Source organism: Thalia democratica, chromosome 3, assembly GCF_965202585.1.
Source record: "Thalia democratica chromosome 3, ktThaDemo2.hap1.1, whole genome shotgun sequence".
Lineage (NCBI taxonomy): Eukaryota > Metazoa > Chordata > Thaliacea > Salpida > Salpidae > Thalia > Thalia democratica.
The window spans coordinates 54,698,324-54,722,881 of record NC_139167.1 but is presented as its reverse complement, the minus strand read 5'-3'; the positions used below and the strand labels follow the sequence as shown (position 1 = coordinate 54,722,881).

Genomic DNA, 24,558 nt, shown 5'->3' with positions numbered 1-24,558 from the left:
TTCACAACTTTTAAAAAGTTTAAAACTTTTTTAAGTTAAAATGACTTTAGTAGCACTTGATAATAATTTTAATTCTTTGAAATGTTTTTATTTTATTATTGTATATATTCAGGTTTATAATAACTATTTAAAATACGGTTTAGTTTAACCTTTTGAAAATGTTACTGTTATAATAAATAAAAAAACTGGTTACAGCCTGATGCATTGTAAATACAAGAACAATTTATCTTAAGTTTGCGTTATTTATGATGTGTAGTTATATAATGGTTTTTATTATATCTTATTGTAAATATATGCAGCTTTATTCAATAAAATTTTCTTTATCTTGTCGCTTTTTTATACTAAAAGTTCGTTTCTGTGCATCCTAGAAAATTAAAGTTTGATTTATTAAATTGCTGTAGTAATATTTACAGAGGGTTTTATTTTTAAGAAGTTTATTAATTAAGGCAACTTTTTGAACTTACAACAAAAAAGCTTAGTTTTTTACTTTTTGTTAAACTAAAGTGTTGTATACTATAAACAAAAAACCCACTCAAATTTACATGAAGTCAACTGACAAATAAGAGTAGAAAATGGAAACTTCATTATTTAAAAAAAAAAGAAAACTAAGATATTATTAGATTAAAAAACTTAGGCTCAATTAAAGCGCTTTTTTAATTGTAAAAGCTAAATTAGAAGTTGGGATTTTAAAAAACAATTTCACTTTTAATTTATTGAAATTTTTAATAACTAATTAATCACTTTATAAAAACTAAGCTTGTTTTAAATTTTATTTGAATTCAATTAATTGTAGAAGAACTGATTTATTAAAAGGTTTACAAAAGTTATCATCGAATAACCCCTACTTATCAATTAAATTCTTTTAAAACTTGTTTAACGTAAATAATTACTTTCCTAATTAGTTTTAAAAATTGAATTTAACTTTTACCTATTTTACCTTCTACGTTTTGTACAAAATTTTATAAGTAAATTTTAGTTAGTATTCGTTAAATATTTTATAAGTTTACATTTAAAGTTAATACTCGACAAACTTTAGATGACTTGTTTTATAAAAGTTAGTAATTCTTGGTTGTATTTATACTTAAATTTAGTAAAAGTTTTGAATCTTTTAAAACTCTTTATCTGTATATTAACTTCATATATTTTTTGAAAAAGTAATTAAAAAAAAATACAAGTAGAACATTAAGTTTTATATGAAGATAAGTTGAATCAATATAAAACAATTGAAAACAATTTGTTTTAGTTGAGTAAGTATTGATCTAAGACTTCTATAAGAAAATAAAACGTTTTTTAAACTTTTTAAACGGTAAAAATCTTTATGATGGTACAAAAAATTTTCATGACGAAGCGTGTTTTTGAAAAAAAAATCCAGTTAATTAAAAATTTAAGAGTTTTTATGAAGTTTTTAAAATAATATTTAAACATACTTATATGTGTTATTAATTTATATTAAGTTATGTTAAATTAAACAGCTATTAGCATTAATAAAAAAAAGAACTAAATATATTTGGTATCTGATTTTTTGTACTTTAGGATTAAAAAATATGTAACTTGTTGTTTTTCGTTTATATTTTAAACGAAAAACATAAAAAAATTTTTTCGGTTTTTATTGTTTTTGACAAAAAAAAATCATAAATAACTAAGCTGTATCAGATATGAAATTATAAATAAAACATATTAATAACTTATTAATAAGTACATGTGTTACTCAAAAAGTCAAAATTATAATGAAACTTGGCAGTAAACTGTAAGTGTAGTTCGCTGGGCTTCACGCAAACTAATCAAACTTATCAGGCATGACGATTTATTTGCTTGAACTACATTCTTAAGTTTCGTACGTGTTACTGTTTTGTTGAAGACTCGATTTTCTTTCTGAATGAAAAGGCGTGGACAAGAACAATGAGTTTATTAGGATCTGGTAAATCCGTTTTGCGACCTTGGATAAACTGAGTCATATTAAGCTTGCTTTCCTCTTGTAAAACTGGTGATGCGCCGTCAAGTTTTATTGTGAAAATCTTGAATATAGGATTTGCGAACTTATCAAACTCTTCTTTAGATTTACCTACTGTATATTTAACGTGATTGTCTACAGCTTTAATCACAGTCCATTGCAATTGTTGATCTTTTAACAAATAATGTCTAATTACTACCTCACGCTTGTTGTCATTCGGATTAAATAAGTGTAGCTTTACGCAAATTTCCACACAGAATTCTTGTAAAGTGTTTTGGGGACTTGGGCCAACAGTAAAAATATTAAGCATCATGACTAACGTATTATCGTGTGAACAGTGTTCTCTATATCGCTGGACAAAGCTAGACACTGATTCATTCCAGACATCGCTTTTAAGGTCAAAAATAAAAAGGTTTTTGATGTCTATCAATTGAGGTAGACAAGAAACAGGCCCAGATAAGTGTAGAGCTTCTTGAGCAAAACACTGTAAAAAATCTTTTAAAGACAGCTGTGATTCTGATAAAATTTCAAAAGTATCTGACTCCCAATGTCTAGGCTCGTTAAGAAAAGTGTCTAATGATGAAAAACTTTGGCGAATAACATGAAGTTCTATTTTGATGGTAGTCATAATATAAAACTAATCAAAAACCTAAAGATTTCACTATATTGTAATTGGATAAACTTTAAAATATATGAATTATGACTATATTTAAAGCTGAGCTTATTTGAAAAAAAAAGAATTAGCTGAAGTTTGGCTACATATCAATTTATAAGTCAAAAAAAGTCTAAAGTTTATTTTTATCAACTAAAATAAAACTTGATAAACTGTAAAAACTAGAAAAAGAAACTTTTTACCATTAGAATGTTTACATTTTTAATTTGATTTTTTGTCTTAAATTTGAAATTAGTTATAAATGAACATGTGTACTTATAGCATTTAAGGCTACAAGTAATAGCTTTTACCTTTAATAAAATAAATATACCAACTCACTTAACAAAAGTAATAAAAATTTGTTGTTTCAGAATATAAACCTAGAATGGTGTCTTTGATTAGTATTTTTTCCCTTAAATATACTTTAGCTCGTATTTTTCTGTTTAATGTACATAAGTGCTTATAATTATAAATTGTTAGATAGATCAACAATTATTTTATTTTAATTTAAAATTACTTGTATTTTTAAAAGTTGATACTTTTAATAATTGTTTTGATGAAAAACCATTTTAAATTAATTTTCTACTTGGTGAATAGAAACTTTTTTACAAAATTTATATATTAAGTTCTTAACTATATTGATTATTTTTTAAAAATATTGTACTTTAACTAACTCAAAATGCTACAAAAAATGGTTTATTTTCTTTTTGAAATTTTAAAACTTCGAATTTCAGCTGAGTAACGCTCAACAAGTAGTTTGACAAACAACTTTACTTATTTAATTTCTCAATAGCCATGTCAAAAAACAAGTTTTACTTTAAAGTTTTTGTAAACTGTTTCAACTTCATTGCTTTTAAAGTAAATTAGAGATGCTTTTACTTAGTTAATCATGTTATATATTAATGATGATACAGAATGTTTGAAAAAAAGTTAAATAACTGGTAAAGTTTTAAAGATTTTAATTCTCTTTTACCTCCTAACGATTTTGCTTAAGTTAAACTAAAAGCGTAGTTTTTTTACTACCTTAAATGTTCCAATAATTTATTTCTTTACATTACTGCTTTGTTTGAATTCAAAAATATATCTTATTGATATTTTCTTTACTATGAAAATGTTTACTTACTTAAATTACTATTTCAAAACTCGATAATTTACGTAGGTATGTCATAAAAAAACAAAACTCTTTATATTAATAAAAATGTCTGAACAGCATGCAAAGCATTTACTCAAGTTAAAATTTTTTTTTTCAAAAATAAGTCAAACTTAACACCATGCCATACAATATCCCAGTGATCTTCACAGTGTGCACAAAAAATTATTTGGTAAAAAATATTTTTAAATCGAATCTGTTTAGTCTTCTTCTGTTAGAGAAAACTTTTTATAAAAAATGTTTTTAACTGGTTATTTTTATTTTAAGGAACTCAAAATTTGAAAAAAAAATCAAGTGATAATAATTTTTTATATTTAGATATAATCAGACTACATTTTGCAGTTATATACTAAACTAGATATTACGGAAAATTTCAAACTTATACTAAATATTTGCACATTTGGGTACACGGAGTTTTAATTTTGCAATTTAGGGTGCACAGATTTCGATTAGCATGAAGACCACTGATCTACTAAAGTAAAAACATACTAAGGCTCAACTGTTTAAAACTTGGATCAATTTTAGTTTTACAGTTTTTGTATTTATTGCTAAAGTTTAACCCCTAAAAAACGTTGAAGTTTTTTCTATAAGTAGCTATATGCACCATTGTTAAAAAAATGTTTAGAAAATTAATTGATATAAAATTTGTCGTCTGAAACTACTAAAAGTTTGAGTGTAATAAATATTATCTTATACCTTCATATTTATGTCATAAAATAAATACTGGAAAGTAAGATATACATCAGAAAATTATGATACAAACTTTTTAAAATTATACATCATTGCAAAAAGTCAAATATTAAAGTATTTATTTACTGCTCTACACAGGGCTTATAAAAAGTTAAGTTTAATATAAATAAAACTAGTTCACTCTAGTACTAAATGCAGCTTGTGTACTTATAATTTTAGCTAATACATTTTGCTTTGACTTATTAAAGATGATAATGACAAAAATATTAAACATTAAAATTCTTAGGATCAACGTTTTAAGCCTTAGAACTCTATACATGTATGAAAAACATACAAAGTTAACTAGCTTTTTTTATCAAGTTGAAAAACCAATTTAAAACTGATAAGTTTAGTTAAATTTGGTTTATGATTCCAAACAATTGGAAAAGGCAAAATATAACAATCAGCACAAAAAATATTTCAAACTTGTTTTTTTTTTATTTGACATATACAAAAATGTTTTCATGTTCAGATTTAGTTTATTTAAAATATTTGAGCTTAAATATAAATTTTAAGGATTAAATATTAATTTACTTGTACTCAAGAAAAACGTGCACCAATAGGTCATGGTGACGTAAGAAAGTTACCTAATAAGTTTTTATACAGCGAGTAAATTTCAAAACTACTTTCTTTTTTAGTTAAATTAGGTAAACGTATTTTTTTGAAAAGAGCAATATATAGATACATTAAAAACAAAATATGAATAATAACGTGCGATAGAAAAAAAGTTCAACAATAAGTATCTTAAGATCATTAAAAATTTTTTTTAACCGTTGTCGAAAAACAGTTTTTAATTTGGTGCTAAATCATTATGATAACTTATAAGAAATTCAACAAATAGAAAAGTCTACATGATTAATTTTTATTGGCACCAGAAAAATAAAAATTTAAAAAAATCAGTAACTATTACAAATTAACCATAAATTTTTCAATTTATATAACAACAATATTAATATGATAACATATTTTATAGCGACGGATAACCGACTCTATGTGACATTTTTAATACTTTATCTAGTAATATTTTTAAACTTTTTTACAAAGGCTGTACTCCATTTAAATTTTTTAGTTACTAATGGGTCAGTGATTTTAACTCCGCTGGTCAGATCTGACCCGCAGGCCATACGTTGCCCTATCCATAACTTAATACTTTGTATACAAACTGCCCTCTTTTACATATTTAAACTATTGGCTACGAGTGGTAACACGTTTTTTTTTTTTTGCTATTGTGATTATGAATTATGTTTTTAAATCAAAGTTGGTACAAATCGACATTTACATACAAATGAGGCAAATTAAAAAAAAAATATTTAAAAGTCCCTACTTTAGGTCCCGGAAGTGTTTGGAAATAGCGGTTTGTAAGACGGTTGTAAATAATGTCGAATGCCTGAAACTGTTTTCAGATTTAGTTTATTTAAAATATTTGAGCTTAAATATAAATTTTAAGGATTAAATATTAATTTACTTGTACTCAAGAAAAACGTGCACCAATAGGTCATGGTGACGTAAGAAGGTTACCTAATAAGTTTTTATACAGCGAGTAAATTTCAAAACTACTTTCTTTTTTAGTTAAATTAGGTAAACGTATTTTTTTGAAAAGAGCAATATATAGATACATTAAAAACAAAATATGAATAATAACGTGCAATAGAAAAAAGTTCTCAACAATAAGTATCTTAAAATCATATAAAATTTTTATTAACCGTTGTCGAAAAAAAGTTTTTAATTTGTTGCTAAATAATTATTATAACTTGTAAGAAATTCAACAAATAGAAAAGTTTACATGATTAATTTTTGTTAGCACAAGAAAAATAAACATTAAAAAAATCAATAACTATTACAAATTAACCATAAATTATTCAATTTATATAATAATAATATTAATATGATAACATAATTTATAGCGACGGATAACCGACTCTATGTGACATTTTTAATACTTTATCTAGTAATATTTCAAAATTAGTTTACAAAGGCTGTACTCCATACTAATGGGTCAGTGATTTTAACTCCGCTGGTTAGATCTGACCCGCGGACCATACGTTGCCCTACTAATAACTTTATACTTTATATCTCTTTTATCTTCCTCTTTCTACCCTCTTTTACATATTTAAACTATTGGCAACGAGTGGTAACACGTTTAATTTTTTTTAAATTGTGATTATGAATTATATTTTTTATATCAAAGTTAATACAAACCGAAATTTACATACAAATGAGACAAAAAAAAAAAACTTTTTGGGGTTTTAAAAGTCCCTACTTTAGGTCCCAGAAGCGTTTGGGAATAGCGGCTTGTAAGACGGTTGTAAATGATGTCGAATGCCTGAAACTGGTTTAGAAATAATTCTTCAAGATGGTACTATTTAATATGTATATTTATACATCTTGGTTTTGATAAGTAAAACAGCTATAAAGTGAAATAAGTTGATGGTGAAAATTAACTCATGGGTTGAAAACTATAGTCCACGGGCCAAGTCTAGTTAGTTTAGTTTAGACATCTGACAACCAACTTTGTTTATCATTTAAAGTAAAATTTGTCGAAAACTATCAATATGTTTTTTTCTAATTACGAAATACATATACTTTCTCTTTATACAGTTATTAGAAAGCAACATTCCTAATTTATTTACTTTTTGTAATTAAGAAAAACCTAATAGTAGGTTTAGAATACATCTTTACTTAATAAATTTAGCATAAAAAAACTGTTCATAATAAATTTGTTTTTCTTATAATATTAGGCAGTTTACCCTTGACAAAACTTCAAAAACAGTTTAAAGTCCTTGTGTTAAAATGTTTAATATGAGAAAACTCCATTTAAAAACAATAACTTGACAAAATTAGTGCGTAAACTATTCAATAATGAATTAGCCGTACTTACATCTAATTTGAAAAAAAATCAATTTATAAAGTTAAAACGAAAGCTTTTATTAAAAAGTGTTTTTATTATTTATTATTAAGAAAAACATATGAGTTATTAATAGGTAAAAAAACTGACTCGAAAAAGAAAACGATGTTTTAAAACAGTTAAAATTTAAACAAGTTTATTCAACTTACTAATGTCATATTAAATAAATCGTGATAATCGCAAAAACCTTCATCATAAGCAATTTTTCATTGTTTATTCTTGTATAAGTAATATTTAAAAATATAAGTTAATACTAGGAGTAACGTTAGAAATATTAAGTAAAATGACTAATATATTACATAGTGAACAATGTCCTCTATTTTGCTGGACAAATTTGGACACTGGTTCATTCCAGTTTTTTGCATAGTAACACATACCAATGTTTGATGTCTAAAAAATGAGGCATACAAGGAACATAAGAGACCGGCCTAAATGAATGTAGAGGGTCTTCGTGATACTTCTGTACTAAACCTTTTAAAGGTTGCTGTACTTCTGATGCATTTTCAATCAAGTCTAACTCAATTGAGAATTAAAAAAAATTGAGGTGTAGCAAAACTTTAGCGTAGAACATGGATTTCTAATTTGATCATATTTATGACATATAGCTAAACTTACCATTAATGCTATAACTTTATTATAAATCGCTAATTTTTAAGCTTTGAGAACTAACACTTTAATTATAACTAAATTTATAAAGTCTTTATGAAGTATGTGCAGTTTTACTAGAAGACCTAAATTCAAATAAAAAAATTATTTTTGAACGAATAAAGTTTACGTTTAATAACTAAAACGATTTTCGAAAACAGTAATAACTACAAAAAAAAATATCTTTTACTATTAGAGTTTAATAGTAAAAATTTGAAAATAACCATCTATACTTAAAGCATTTAAGTCTATAAGTTATAATTGTAGCATTTGTTAATTAAATATGTAACACAACTACAATTAGTAACACAGATCAAAATTTGCTGTGTGCATTAATTCAAGTTTGTATAAGGTTTTATATTTTAATAATTCCTTGAATATACTTTAGTTCGTTACTTTTAGTTAACGTACAAAATTGCTTATATTTCAGAATTAATGGTTAAAATGATTTTTTTCTTTGTTTTTAGTAACTAATACTTTTAGTTGATGTTTTGAAGGATAATCAGTTTAATAAGATAAATCACTTGATTAAAAAAAACGTATAGAGTAAATTTTATATTTAATTTAAAATTATATTTGTTTAAAGTTTATGTTTTTTTACTTAAACTACTTTAAAATATAAAAAGGTTTTAAAAAAGGTGTGTTTATAATTTTTTTTTACTATTGTTTTCAGTTAAGTAACTATCAATCAATTAGACAAATAACTCTATTTACTTAATTTCTTTTATGATAAGTAGAAACTTATCAGTCAAATTAAGTAATCAAAATAATACAATACAAAACGTGATTTTCTAGTTTATATTTTTTACTTTACTTTTAATTTACTTAAAATAAATTAAATGTGGAGTAGTAGTATAATAAATATTTATATGTGGGACTACTACAACTATGTAAAAAACAAAACTTATTTACTTTAAATAAGTACTAAGCCAGACTAAAAATAATTGATTAAAACTTGGTGCTGTAATCCTTAACAATATACTAATCATTGATTTTGAATAAATTCCTTGAAACATGTAAAACTTAATATATTAAAATATAAACATATAATGAAAAATGTTTTTAGCCTTCCTCTAATTTTTAAAAAAACTTGAGGTGGTTTAAAATATTTTCCATGATAAAACGTTTTTTAAATTAATTACATAAATGTATTTAAGTTTTAATTAAAAAAAAAAACTTTTTGATGTAACTATTTTTTAGCAGTGTTTATTACCAAATGAATTAAATCTATAAACTTTTTACTAAGTTTTTTATAATTTTCTAAGAAACTGTGCGCATGGTTATTACAAACAGTGACAACTTTTTCGAATCTGTACTCATCATATAATCTTGGACTTATAATTTAATTTGAAAAATTGCCAAGACTAAAGTTGGTTACATTAAACTCGGCCATTAGATCAATTATTACGATGTACTATCAGTTCTATCAGTATTATTGGCAAACTTCGATTCACATTTGTTAATAAAAGGTCTAATGGACACTCGAATTTTTACTTCAGGTGCAAAACCAATATAATGTTAAGTTTTACTTTTTATTATAACTAGATATACATATATATATATTATTAAAGCATGGATGCGTATTCAATCACTGAACGGTGTAAAACAAAACGACCAGTTTATTTTTCTTTTTTTTTTCTTTTTGTAAAACGGACAACGTATAAAAAACTTAGCTGTATCAGTAATGAAATTAAATACTATACAAGTAATATATAAACAAGTACATGCGTTACTTGTTAAAATGAAATATTGCAGCAAACTGTTGTGGTCAAATACTCAAGCAGTAGAGGTACTTTGTTGGGCTTCATGGACAGTATTTTTCTTGAACTACATTCTAACGCGAACGTGTGAGTCATCCACTGGATACTTGATCACCTTCTGAATTAAAAAAGCGTGAACTAAAACAATGAGTTTATTAGGATCTGGTAAATTTGATCTGCGACGTTTGATAAATTCAGGAATGCTGAGCTCGCCTTCTTCAAAGTCAACTTCTAATGCTCCGTCACGTGTTATTGTGAAAATCTGGAATCGCCAAATTCATTGACCATTTCTATACATTCATCTTCTGTTTTACAAACGAAATATTCCACAGCATCATTCAGAGTTCCTTCCAATTGTAGATCCATTAAATCATAAGTTTGCAATCGTACATTGAGTTTATTTTCCGCTGCATTGAAATTAAGTAGTCTTACATATATTCTCTCTTTAAATTCAGGTAAAGTGTTTTGAGGACTAGGGACAACATTAAAAATATTAGGGAACATGACTAATATATTATCGTGTGAACAATGTTCTTTATATAGCTGAACAAGGCTACCAACTGATTTATTAAAGTCACCACTGACAAGTGTCACGATCGGACGGTTTTTGACTACTATCAGTTGAGGTAGACAAGAAATAGGCCCAGATAAATGTAGAGATTCATGAGCATGACTCTGTAAAAGTCTTTTTAAGACTGCTGTATTTCCGATGCATTTTCAATCAAGAATCTAATAATTTTAAAATCATCAACGAAAGTTTGAAAACTAGTAAAATTATGGCGATAAATATGGAGCTCAACTTTGATGTTAGTCATGATATTAACGTAAACAGCGACCTAAAGCTATAATTGTTTTAAAATTGGCTAAATTTTAAAATCAGAAATATAATTCTACTTAAAGTTAAGATTATGGAGCTTTTTTACAATTGTCGAGATTTAACTACATCATTAATTATAAAGTAAATGAATAATTGTTTGCAAGATTTTAGTTTTTATGTTTATCATCAGAAATAAATCTAAAAAACAGCGGAAAAAAAAGACATTTTGTACTTTTAAAACGTTAAAAGTTTTTAAAATTTAATTTTTATGGCTTTAACAAAGAAGAGATTTATTGATATTATCTATCATTATAGCATTTGAGTTTAAAAGTTATAAATTTTACCTTTGTTAGAAAAGTATTTATAGCAACTAAAATTAATAAAAGTGATTAAAATTTGCTGTTTGCAGAAATCAAATAAAAATGGTGTTTTTTATTTGTAACACTTTCTTTAATTTAGTTTAGCTCGTGTTTAAAATAGCTCATAATATTGCTTATATTTTACATTAAATAAATAAATAAACAACTTATTTTGTTTAAAATGACTAATACTTTTAACAGATATTTCGAGAGACAATCAATTTAATTTAACTCTCTACTAGCTTTACACTTTACTTTTAAAAAGTATGCATTAGGTTTTCCAAATATATTAGTTTAAACTTTTATTTTATTGCACTACTTTACGATATAATAAAGTTCTCAAGAGATGTAAGTTTGTTTTTATAAACTTAAAACTACGATTTTTAAATAAGTAACGTATAACTACCTAGTTTGAAAATTAATTTTATTTACTTTCTTTTAAGTTATGTGTAAAAATCAGTTTTACTATAAACTTTAAAATTTGTGTTAATTATTTCAACTTTATGACGTTTTAAATTAGAGTTGAGATGCTTTCACTGAATTACTAATCTTTGTTTTTAATGATGATACACAATATGATTAATGTTGATATAAATAATGAAAAAAAATATTTTGTAAAATTTAAAAGATCTATTTTCTTTTTATGCGTCAAAACTTTTGCTTAAATCTATTAAAATTAACAAATTTTATTTATTTTAATAAAAAAATATTTTATTAAAATATATAAAATTTTTCATTAACTTTTTTCATGAAATTAATTGTTTTCAATAAATTTCTAAAAGCATCTTATTGCTTTATGGTTTACTATGAAATTGTTAACTTAAATAAACTAAACAAACTTTAATCTAGTAATATGTAATTGAAAATGTGTCACAAAAACAAAATCCTTTACAAATGCTTAAATAATAAATCTTAATAGAGTATATGAATTTATAAATTTTTTAATCGATAACAAGTTTAACTTAACACTATGATGTACGTTAGGATTAAGCAACGTTTTTAGATCGGCAGATGTAGAATATATTAGTTCTTGGCGGGATTATTATTTAGATTTCACTTAATTTGCGATAATAGCTCAATAATCGAGAAATGAAAAAAAAAAAGGAAAAATAATCGAAGATCAGCTAAAATTAAGGCAATAGCAATAGAAAATAGACGAATATAAAGCAATTAACTTTCGTTTTTTAAACTACAAGCTCGTTTTCAAACAACTTAAAAACTTGGATTAATTTTATTGTCGTAGTTGACTTTCCAGATTATTTATTTTACTTCCACAAGTTTATAAGTTAAGTCAAGTTTTAAAAATCACAATAATAAAGCTAAAGTGTAATAAACAGTGTTTTTTGAATTAAAATAAGTTTAGTTAGTTTATATTTTGGTTAACTAAAGCTGTTGTATTGAATAAAAAACCTGGATAATATAAACTTTTGAAAAGAAATAAATAATTTTGGTTGAAAAACTTCGATTTAATTAAAGCGCTGTTTTGATTTAAGAAGCAAAATTGGAGGTTGGGCATTTGAAATACATTTTTAACTTTAATGTTTATAAGATCCATGAGTATTTGAAGCTTTTCCAAGTTAAATTGATTATAAAAGAATTGATGTGATTAAAATGAGTCTGCTAAAGCAACTTACTAAGTTTCTTGTTAAGTTTACTAAGCTTGTTAAACAATAATAGTTTCTTCATTTTAGTAAATTTGTAAACCGAATTTAACGGTTACTTAATAACAAAATTATATTTTAGCAAAAACTAAAGTAAGTGAAAATTTACTTTAAAAACGTAAACATATAACTTATTTTGTATAATCATTGGATAAAATAAATCTTTTATATTTTAATTACTTAGTTTCTAAATAGTATTTTTAAGTGTTTATTTAACAAATCACTTTTTCTAAACCAAATATAAGTCATCTAACTATCAAATAATAACTTTATTTAAAACGTTCTAGTAAAATAAAACTTCGCATATAGAACAATTTCCACGACTAACGTTTTTAACTAAGTTTGATCCAAATTTTAAAATATCCAGTCAAACAAGTTCTTGAATATTTTAGATGCAAGGAACATATAATATGTTACATTAGTTTATAACATGTTTAATCTATTACACATGTATGCGCATTGTTATGTTTAACGGTATAAAATTAGCAACATTTGTTTTTTCTGTTTAATAATTTTATAAAATGAAAAACGTATGACAAAACCAAGGTGTTTACTAATGACAAAATTATAAAGCAAAATATGTAAACAAGCATATGTGTTATCTAAAAAATTCAAAATCACAATTAAACATGGCAGCAAACTGTTGTGTAGCTGTAGAGGTAGTTAGCTGGGCTTCATGGCCAGTATTTTCCTTGAACTACATTCTAACGCGGATGTGTGAGTTGTCCACTGGATACTTGATTTACCTTCCGAGTTAAAAAAGCGTGAACTAGAACTATGAGTTTATTAGGATCTGGTAAATTTGATCTGCGACCTTGGATAAACTCAGGAATGTTGAGCTCACCTTCTTCAAAGTGAACTTCTAATGCTCCGTCACGTTTTACTGTGAAAATCTGATGTTTACCATTTGTACGTGCATTTTCTATGTATTCATACTCTTTTGCTATCATGCTCAATTTCACGACATCATTTAGGGATATTTGCAATTGTAGATCTAATAAACAAACTGTGTGAATTGTTACACCGACACGGTTGTCAATTGGGTTGGTTAAGTGAAATTTTATATGAAATACCACTTTAAATTCCGGTAAAAAGTTTTGGGGACTAGGGGTAACATTAAAAATATTGAGGAACATGATTAATGTATTATTTTGTGACCATAGTCTGCTATTTGGCTGGACAAGACTAGACACTGGCTCATTCCAGTTTCTGCTAGTCACCTTCCAACGGTTATCAAAGTCTATCAATTGAGGTAGACATGAATCAGGCCCGGATAAATGTAGAGCTTCTTGAGCATAAGTCTGTAAAAAGTCTTTTAAAGACTGCTGTGTTTCTGGTGCAATCTCAATTGTATCTGACACCCAAAGTGTAGAATTCTTAGTAAAAGTGTCTAATGATGAAAAACTTTGGCGAAAAATATGAAGTTTCATTTTGAGGGTAGTCATGATATAAACGTAACCAGTAAACTTAAGCTATAATTGTATTATGATTAGATAAATGTTAAAATATTCAGGCTTAAAAATTAATTTAAAATTATATTTATTAAGTTAATTTTGAATTAATTGAAGTTATATCACATACCAAATGTAAAAAAAAATTGTAGATTTAGTATTTATGTTTATTAATAAAAAATTAATTTAAGCTGTAAAAAATAAAAAATAAAGACATTATGCTAATAGATCGTTAAAAGCTTTTAAACTTTGACTTAAATATTTTTATGGCTTAGACTAACACAATAGTTTCAAGTCTAGACTTACAAGTCTAAAATAAGAATTAAAGTCTAAAAGGGATAGTTGGAATATGTATAGCAACTACAAATAACAAAATTGACTAAAACTTGCTATTCACAATATCTCAAACTTAAAATGGTGTTTTTTATTATTTAATTAAACACAATTTAGCTAGAGTTTTTTGATTAAAGTGTAGAAGTGCTTCTAATTTATAATTAATGACAGTATAAGAACTAAAGCTTATTTTTGATTTTAGTTACTAAGAGTTTTTATTTTTCTTTTGAAGCAAATCAGTTTAATTTTATTAACAATTAGTTTTTTAAAAATTATAATTTTTATATTACAAGTTTTCTAGTTTTATAAATTAAATATTTTAGTTTTTATACTTTAACTACATTAAAAAATAATTAAGTTCTCAAAAGGTTTTTTTTTATTTTCAATCAAAAACTACGATTAAAGTAAAGCTTAACCATCTAGTTTAATAAGTACTTTTATTATCTTAATCACTTGTTAGCTATGTGTTTGTCTAAAAATTACTATAAATTTAAAAACTTTTTTTTACTGTTTTACTTCACGACTTTTAAAGTAAACATGATACTTACTTACTCATAACAGTTTTTGATGTTGATACAAAATTTTGGTAAAAAATTAAATAATATGTATAATTTTGAAAATTTAACTTTTTTATTCGTCAAAAAGTTGTTTAAATAAACGAAATTAACAAAGTTTTATTCGTTATATTAAAATATTTTAGTTTTGTAAATTACTTGAACTAGTTCATCAATTTTATTCATGAAATAAATCATTTTTAATAATTTACAATACATCTTTATGATTTTTGCTTTATTTTTAAAATGTTTACGTAGATAACCATGACTTTCAAAACTTAATAACTATTGTAGTTATATTATTGAAAAAGTGTAATAAAGTTAAAAGTGTTTTTAATGTTTATATTTAAATACTTGTACAGTATGTTAAACATTTCATAATGTTATACACTTTTTTCTTTATTAACAAATTCATTTAAACATCATGGTATACACTAACTATATCAGCAGAAGACGGGTCAGTTTTGCACAAAGATATTTTTACAAAGTTTACTTTTTCACAAATTTTCAACAAAAATTCACAAATGATAATATTGATACTAAAAAAATTACCGACCTAGGGTTAGGGTTAGGAGTAACAGTGGTAGTAAACATTAAATTAAAAATAAACTAATAAAGTATACAGAAGTATAAAAACTTTCAACCCATGCAAAAAGTCTTTGTGCAAAAGTGTCTTCTTGCAAAAAAATAAGCATAAAACTAAATCATTTCTTAAAAGTATTGGAATGACTGTAACTGGATTTTTGTGTTAAGTTTATTTTATGTAGTATAGACTAACCGCTTAATTAAATATATCAAACAGTCCGCTTAAATAGTAACATTAGTGCCTGTTTTAAGCTAATTAAGTTTTCAAAACATTGTAGAAGTTTTCTATAGAATATCAGTTATCGAGACTTTTTTAAATTGCCTTTGGTTTTAAGATTTGTTTTCTAGGTTTTTATAGTTATAAAAAGTAAAGCATCCTATATAAGGGTATGAACAACTTCAAGAAAAATTATTCTGCAATGTTATAAAATTTAATTCAGAATTGTGAATTTTCTTAAGTGTTTTTAAGCTTTTTTATATGCATATTTAAAATCTTTCAAGTTTGAGTTTAGTTATTTTAATTTTGTTAAAACTTATGGTACTTAAAATGTATATTTTTTCAATAAAAAACCTGTATGAAACTTATGTAAGCATTAAACCTTAAATTTACATGTAAAATAAGTTTTAATTACCTCATTAAATAATAAAACTTAAACACCTAAAATCTTAAACGCTTATTTAATGTTGGTGATCTTTTTTGAACACACATATATAATAATGTCTGAATCGAAAGTTGGTTACTTAATTTAAAAATAAAATTACTTATATATGGTTTGTTGTTCGTGAGTTGTGTCGACAATATGACGAAAATTTATATACTGTTATAAAAACTACTTTATCTATACCTGTCTGCAAAGTATAATTTAGAAAGACGAATAAACAATACTTGTTACTTTTTTTTGCTGTAGTTTGAAATTTGTTATTGAAACTAATCTAGCGTTAATACTTTTAAATCTAGCATGTAAAACTACCTTGCTGTACATTTTTTTACATATAAATAAAAAACTAAAAGGAAAACTAAAATTTGAGCTTTTTTTTATACAAAATTAAATTAATTTAAAACAGCATATAATGTGTTTAACTAAAACTTACCTAGCAATATAAATTTCGTTATAAATATACGTTTTTTTGTAATAATAGACAAGGCTAAATTACTCATAACACTTTTGTTGTATACAAGGCATTTTCATTCAAACATACATTAATTTAAAAGGCAAGCTTGTTAAGAACAGTTGTTTGAAGTAAACCTGCAAACCTTTTCCAAAAAAGATCTTTTTTAAGGCTGTCTAACCTGGGAATTTTACTTCCCAGTCTTCCAGCGTTCTTATACACCCAATTAGCTCTTTCAGGGTCTTTTAAGCGTACATTTATACCGTCCCATTGTGGTATCTTGGAAAAAATCAAGTCATCTCGGTTCAAGATACCGGCTCTTTTTGCAGGTTTAGGAACTCATTTAAGCTCTGTGTTCTTAATCACATCAACTGCCTTGTGTGTCATATTAAACGATATTTCATTTTTTGGTGCTAATTTGGGAGGCTCGATCATTTTGGCTTGCTTCTTTTTAGCTGTTTTTAAGGTCAATGGTGTTTCATATTTTTTGCTTTTAACCTACCGCGAAGAGAAAGTTCATTTGGTTTAATCAATAAATCAGTTTCAGTTACTTCAGATACTTGTTGGCTGTCAACTTCGACAAACTTATCATGACCAGGTGTTGTTAGGCTCAGAATTGCAAAACTTTCATCTTCATTGAAGGTTTTCCTTGGGCTTAGTGGTTGTAATGCTTCAGCAGGTTCCGTTTCATTTTCATCAATGCTTGTTTCAACATTCACGACATTTTCTACCCCTGAGTCATTTGAGCATTCGAGCTGAATTTGGACTGTTTCATTCAATTTAGTAATTGCTTAGTAGCTTATTTTTCTAGAAAACATCTAAAATAATTTACTGTAACTTAATAATGTTTAAATGTTTTAATTGCTATTTATAACTTTTTAAATATTTATAGAGAAACCTACATTTAAAAATTTATATTTTTTATAAAGCAGTGTAAATTATTTGACTTATACCTTTTTACAAAAGTTGGCATACTTTCTCAGTATTGCTATCAGGTGTCTAGGAGCTTTTACAAACGTTGTTCTAACATTTGCCATGACAAGTTAGATAAAAGATATAGCAATTAGTTTCGAAGCAATAATGGCACAGTTCAAGATTTTTAATACAATAACTTTGGTCAGTTGAAAAGCTGTTTCCATCAGCTGTTTCAGGCTGTTGGAAGCTTTGTAAATTTGGGATAATATGAACTCAAACAGTTTTCTAAAAGCAACTTGTATAACCTTTTTAGCGGTATCCATCGGAGTTGCTAAGCCTTGATACAAACTTTTAGCAATTTTTCGAGCAATTTCACAAGTCAAGTAAAAGAACCAGCTGAAAAATTGAACTTCCTTTAAATATACATTATTTAACTGATTTAACACTATTTGTTAGTTTTAAGTTGATAGTTTTAATACATTTTTTCGCATTTAAAATCTTAAAACTTTGTACTAACTACTAATACACTAAAAATTAAAGAAATCAAGTCCTTGACAAATATGTACACTTATTTTGTTATAAACTGAAACCTTAAAACAAATAATCTTTAAATAAGTTGTTAAAACTAACCTTGTGAGAATTTTAGTTGCCCAAAGAGCGGCCAACCAAATTAAAACTACGTGATACATGTTCAACTTATATCCATAATTCGCAGCAAAGTTATAGATATGAGAACTTATAAAGTCGTATTTTTGCTGCAAGAGTAAACTCAACAAACAGGGAATCCTGTCGTCACATACATTTATTGGTTCCGGCTCTTTCCACGGGTTCATGGCAAACAAAATTTCTGTAATCGTCATCTCACTAAATTTTTTAGGCTGGGTGTCCACGACTCCAGTCTGAAGCTTTAGAAAGTCTCTAATGCTTTTTTCATAAGCGGTTGCTTTTGAGTACTTGACTTTGTACTCATCAGTAGTATTAACATCAGCTGTGTCTGATGCAGGCGTGTTATACACGCTGTAAAGCGGATAGTAGCATATAATGACTATGAATAGAATTCTCTTCTCCATAGTCGTTACTTTAGATAATATATGAAGTTTGAAAAAATAAAGTTCTTCCTAATTTAGTTTTGTATTAATTTGACGTTTGATGTTGCTTGAAGTTATTAAATCAAATAAAAATTAAACTATACAAGCTGATTTTTTTGCGTAATTTGAATAAGTTTGCAGAAATTAAAAAATTAAGAATTTTTTTTTTCGTTATTTGAAAGTAAATAGATTTATGCAAATTGTATATTTTATTCGCGACCGGTTTCGGTGGCAAGAGATTGCGACCTTTTCAAGCAAAAATAAAGTATGAAATTGCATAAAAAAATGTTAGTTAATTATACTGTTGTTTAAAAACTTATTCATGCGTGAAAAATATAAACAAAAACAAAAATGTTGCATATTCGAAAATTCAAGCATATCAGAGTATATTTAGGTAAAATTGGTACTATTAAAAAAAAACGGATTGAATTAATATTAATATAATGAGTCAAATAAAAAAACTGTTTTCAGGACTTAAAAAAGAAAATAATAATAAAATATATTTATACCTTGAAATTTATCTAAATGAAATTAAGAATTGTCTAAAATTGTGGTTTTAAGCCAAGAGTCAACAAAACATTAATAAAACTCAAAGTCGCTGAATACTTCAAAATCTAATTTGTGTTAACTTAACATAACAGTCAAAATTTAAACGGATTTAAGAACTATCTAAAAAAAAATTCTAAAAATTTATCTAAGTTGTATTAAGAACTGGCTAAAAAAAAATTAATTTTTTCAATTTAAGCCAAATGTCACCAAAAACTCAATGAAAAAATCAAGAAAAATGACCTATTTTTTACTTTAATTATGATTTGGTTTAAGTTTTGTCTGCTTTCCAGTTAATTAATAAAAATCTGTTTCTGTGTCTGCATGAGTTCATTAATTCCGTTCTTTTGTTGATGCAATTTGTACCGGATTCAAGTATTAATAGAGCTTCTTTTAAGCACAACCTGCAAGTCATAATTTCTGGTTTTGGTTTTTTCTCCCTTTGTAATATTTTCCAACTTATTTTGTATTTCTTATTTTAATTTTTTAATTTATCGGTTAATTTTGAGAATTCAGTTGCTTGTTTATACTGGAGGTAGTTTTTGTCATTTGGATTGCTTTTTATTGTTGTGTTGTGTGTAGATATGCGTTTTCTTAGTTAATTAGCACTTAGTCCAATGTATATTTTTGTTAAATTATCTGTTTCTATTGTTGCCTGGTAGATTACATTTTCTGCCCTACGTTCTCCTCCTTCAAGGGGGCAAGTTTCTTTCTTTCTTTCTGCAGTTGCATAATTCATCTTTGTTTACTTTATTGTTGTTTATTACTTTTTTGTTGTGGTTTTTTATTATTGTTTCAATGTTTGACATGCAGCTGTAGCTTAATTTTATATTGTTTTTGTTTAAATATTTTTTTAACTTACTATTTTCTCCAAAGTGCTTGTTTACTATTTTTAGAAACTTTTTACCCATGTTTGTTTTTACTGATTTGCAATATGGGGGATTGAACCATATAATTTTTCTTTTCCTGTTTCTTTTTTTATCTTTGAATTCTTCTGTATAGTTAATTTCATAATTGTATCCGTTTACCTTTAAAGCATCATTATAGTCTTTTTTTATGTTGTTGAATAGGTTTTTGTTACTTGAATTATTAGAAAGTCTGGTCTCAACCATTTTTGGGATTTGTTTGAGTATGGTTGGTGGATGGTTTGATTTTGAATTTATGTAACTTATTTTTTTGTTGTCTTTTCTATATGGGTAGAATGTATTATTCAGTAGGTTGAAATTTATATCTAAGTAGTCAATCTTCCAAGAGGAGTTTTCTATAACTATATCTATGCCTATGCTTTTAGTGAATTTGTGCAACTTTTTCTTAATTTTTTCTATTTCTACATTGCTTAGTTTTTTTTTCTACAGCTATAAGTCCATCATCTCTATATAATCCAATTATTAAGTTATTTGAAAGTATAATTAAACAAATTTTACTTAACATCAGTACATAAGTTATTCAACCAATTTGTATTTAAAACATTTTAGGTACCGTATTTCGCATGATCAATATATTTTTCAACAGGTTTATATAGACGAGTAATTCTCAAAGGGGGTGACATCACCTTCTTTGGGGTGGTTTTGGCTATCAGAGGGAATTAACTAGCAAGGGAAAAGTAAATGGCTGATTAACTTTTAAAAGTGTGATGTTTAATAAAGTTGGCTATTGTTATTTTTAAATTCTGTCAGGTAGGTGATTATTAACTTGAGTTTGGGAAACCCTGCTTTAGTATTGTCAAACTTGATCTTCAATAGTTTCTTAATAACTGGCCTAATAACAATTTTAACAATTTTCTTAAAGATTTTAACAAGCAGTTGTAAACGAGTTAACTGAACCAATTCTTTCGCGAGAATATTTTTTATCCAATAATCATTGGTAGTTTAAGCCTCCAAAATACGTTAGAAAAATTTATAACTTTATATACTTAAGCTATTTTATTTTATTGAAATACTTCTATATAAAATGAGTTTAAAAAAAGTACTGTAAAATTAATAAAAATAAAGTATATACTGATTGTTACTAGCTTTGAAAAGCTGCTAACACAATATACATTTTTGATGAATTAACATTCATAACATGTAGATTTTTATTAATTTTAACTAGATTTATTCTTAAAATACAAGCAAAAAGCTTCAAAACTAACCTTTAAAGATATAAACTAACAGGAATAATTTTACTGTGTCAATATTAAGCTATAAAACTATCTCATGACGAGGATTTGAAAAAAAGTATTTAAAGGTGTTGCACAGGTTAGAAAAATATTATTTTGATTGTGTTTAGAGCTAAGTTTTTTCATAGGTTTAAAAGTAAGAAAACATGGCTATTTAGTCATAAAATTATTTATAAATTACGTTTCAAAAATAAGTACTTAATTACATGTAAACGTTTTACAAAAAGTTTTTTCGTTATACTAAAGCTTTAATTATAAAAAAATTCATTTAATAAAAAAACTGACTTTTTGATAACATTATTTTGCAAATAGTTATACATACTTCCTTTTTTTGTTTTTGTTTGCTAATAGTGAAAACACTATCTTTGTCTAAAACAAACAAAAACATTCACTTTAAATACTTGTTTATTTAAACCCAAACACAGTAGTCAGCAAATAAGCTCAAAATTAGTAGATAAGACGATTATTACTTTGTAAAAGCAAGCTTTATTTTAAATTTAGCTGATTTTTTTAAATGATTGATAAAGCATTAGTTAGTACTGTGGTTTTGTGTTAGTATTATAATTTTTAACTAACTGGTTTGATTTTTCTCTTAAACTAAGCACAACTTGCTACTCTCAATACTTTTTTTTACGACAGTAATTAACCATTAAAAGAAGTAACTAAACTTTACCCTATCAATGCACTTCATAAAGTTGTTTTTGGCTAGTAAAAAATTGCTAGATTAAGAGCTTAAAAATGCCTTTTAGACTGAGTGAAAAACTTACATTTTGTTGAAAAATATTTTGCGCTTTTTCACCATTAAACTATTTCAATATAAAAATTTTGTTTGACTGCTTGAAATTAGTTTCAAAGTTAAGTTGTAGATTTACAACATAAAATAAAGAAAAAAGTTTATAAATGTATTGTAAATAAGTTACGTTATTGTTTTAATAGTTTAAAGCTAAAATATAGTTAAACAGTTAGCTTTTATATAACAGTTTAGCTAAACACCAAATACCACAGAGCTCAAAGTATGAATGAAAACCCAAAAGCAGTTCAAATAGTTTCATATTTGCAAGATGATGAAAGTATAATTTACCACAAAGAAAATTTTGAAAGCATTGTTCAGTTTAACAATGTAGATAATCTTGAAGTAGTTGTTTTAGTTGTCGCGGGACCTTATCGTTCCGGTAAGTCATTTCTTTTAAATTGGTTTATCGACCGATTGTCTAAAATGGAAAATGGCACACCTCTTGATGAAATTAGTGGCATTCCAGAAGACTTTTCTGGTTTTAAATACAAGTCAGGTAGAGTTCGTGAAACTATAGGGATGCTGGCATACAGCAAAATATTCAAAGTTAAGTTAAAAGAAACTGAAAAAGCTTTTCTACTAATCGACACACAAGGTACTTTTGATAACGAGTCTACTGAAAAGAAAAATAAAATTTTGTTTTCTCTAAGTACTCTTATAAGCAGCGTACAGATTTACAACGTTACTAGAGAACTTAGTAAGGATAAGTTGGAAAATCTGGAGTTGTTTTCAACATATGCAAAACTTTTTTCCGATAATATAGAAAAATGTCCTTTTCAATCTTTGATAATTCTTATTCGCGACTGGAGACACAAAAAGCAGCACGGTTTTGGATTTGAAGGGGGAGCATTGTATTTAAATGAAAAATGGTTTAGTAAAGATGCAATGGAGCATCATAAACAACTGCTGTGTAGTTCTTTTGAAGATATCAAGTGCTTTTTGATGCCTAACCCGGGAATGGAATTGAACCAAAAAGGCACATTGAATACAGTTAAACCAGTTTTTACGCAAGAGATGAGCAATTTTGTTTGTGACACCATTAAGCATTCGTACGGCAGGGAAAAGCGAATTGCTGGAATAGGTGAAATTAAATGCAGCGATCTACCCGTAATGTTCAACGACTTCATCAAACATTACATGACAACAGACATTCCTGACGAGAACACCCCCGGACAGGCTACGTCAGAGTTTTTTTATAGAAAGCTTCACGACCAATGTTTCAAAAATTATTGCGACGGTGTAAATGAAAACAAATTAAAAAGTTTTTTTGACTTTAGCAAGCAACACGTCAAACTTAAAAATGAGGCTATTTATAAATTTTTCACATCAACAGACATTGATAAAACAATAAAGATTGATTACGAACGTAGGCTAAAAGTAGCAATAGATGATAAATTTGTCAATTTAGTCGAAATTTTTGAAGTAAAAAACAAGAAAATTTTAACGGAAGAAGAACTAAAAACTCTAAATAAACAAGAAATTCAGACTGAAAAACATAACAAAGAAATTAAAGAGTTTCAAGAAAAGCTAAACCAAGAACAGGAAAAGCACAAACATTTGCTAGACCAAATTAAAGAAGATAATACAAGACGTAACGAAGAAAGAAAAATTGAAATAGAAAACCTGCAGAAAGACACTGAAGAAAAAGAAAAGATTCATTCAGATTTAATCAAAAAGCACACAGAAGAAATAGAACTTATTGAAAAAGAAAGGAGAGAAATGATCGAAACCAATCGTATAAAAGATGTACAAGTAGAACAACTTTTTAAGGAACTCAAACTTTCTAAAGAAAAAAGCCAAGAAGATAAAAATGATTTTATAATAAATGAAACAAAGATAAAATACAAAGTTTACGACACCGTGTCACTGAACTAGAGTTTAAAATAAGGAAATTAAATGCCGAAAAAAGAAGACATATGCCTGTAGTTGCACGAAGAAGGAATAGAGGATGCGCACAACAGTGAAGCTCAGATATACTATTTAGAAAATCAAATTCAAGAAAATGACTGAAACAATTTTTTAGAAAAATAGAATAATAACGATTATTTAAAGTTATAACTACAACTGTGGTCATTAAACATTTTAAGATTCAAAGTTTAGAAAAAAAACTTTCGCCCATTGCTGTTTTTTAATAATTAGTTGTTATGTTATAATATTATTTTAATCTGTTAAAGTTTCTCCTACTTTTATGTTTTGAAACATAACATTTTTATTGTTGATAAAAGTTTTTTTAGAAAATATGAGATTTATAAACGCAAAAAAAATTATCTCATTTTATTAGTGTTTAGTTTTACTTTAAAAAAAATAAATGCTAAAACGCCAAATGCTTTACTTAAAAAGCCTATTAAATTTGTTATTCATTAAATTACTTTTTTCAATACTGCTGACAACCGTTT

General features: G+C 25.8%; 1 protein-coding gene across 1 annotated transcript; it reads left to right on the top strand.

Moving 5' to 3' along the window:
- Positions 1-22,384: 22,384 nt before the first annotated feature.
- On the top strand, positions 22,385-24,172 carry LOC145832417 (atlastin-2-like). Its single transcript, XM_082939734.1, has 2 exons — positions 22,385-23,914; positions 24,089-24,172. The coding sequence occupies exons 1-2, from the start codon at positions 22,385-22,387 to the stop codon at positions 24,170-24,172; spliced, it is 1,614 nt and encodes a 537-aa protein (XP_082795860.1).
- The last annotated feature ends 386 nt before the right edge of the window (positions 24,173-24,558 follow it).

What these genes read in the sequence shown, in the direction of transcription:
- LOC145832417 (XM_082939734.1), top strand. Translation starts at nt 22,385, where the DNA reads ATGAATGAAAACCCAAAAGCAGTTCAAATAGTTTCATATTTGCAAGAT. An exon ending in ATCGTATAAAAGATGTACAA is followed by an intron (nt 23,915 to 24,088) that starts GTAGAACAACTT and finishes ATATGCCTGTAG; the next exon opens with TTGCACGAAGAAGGAATAGA.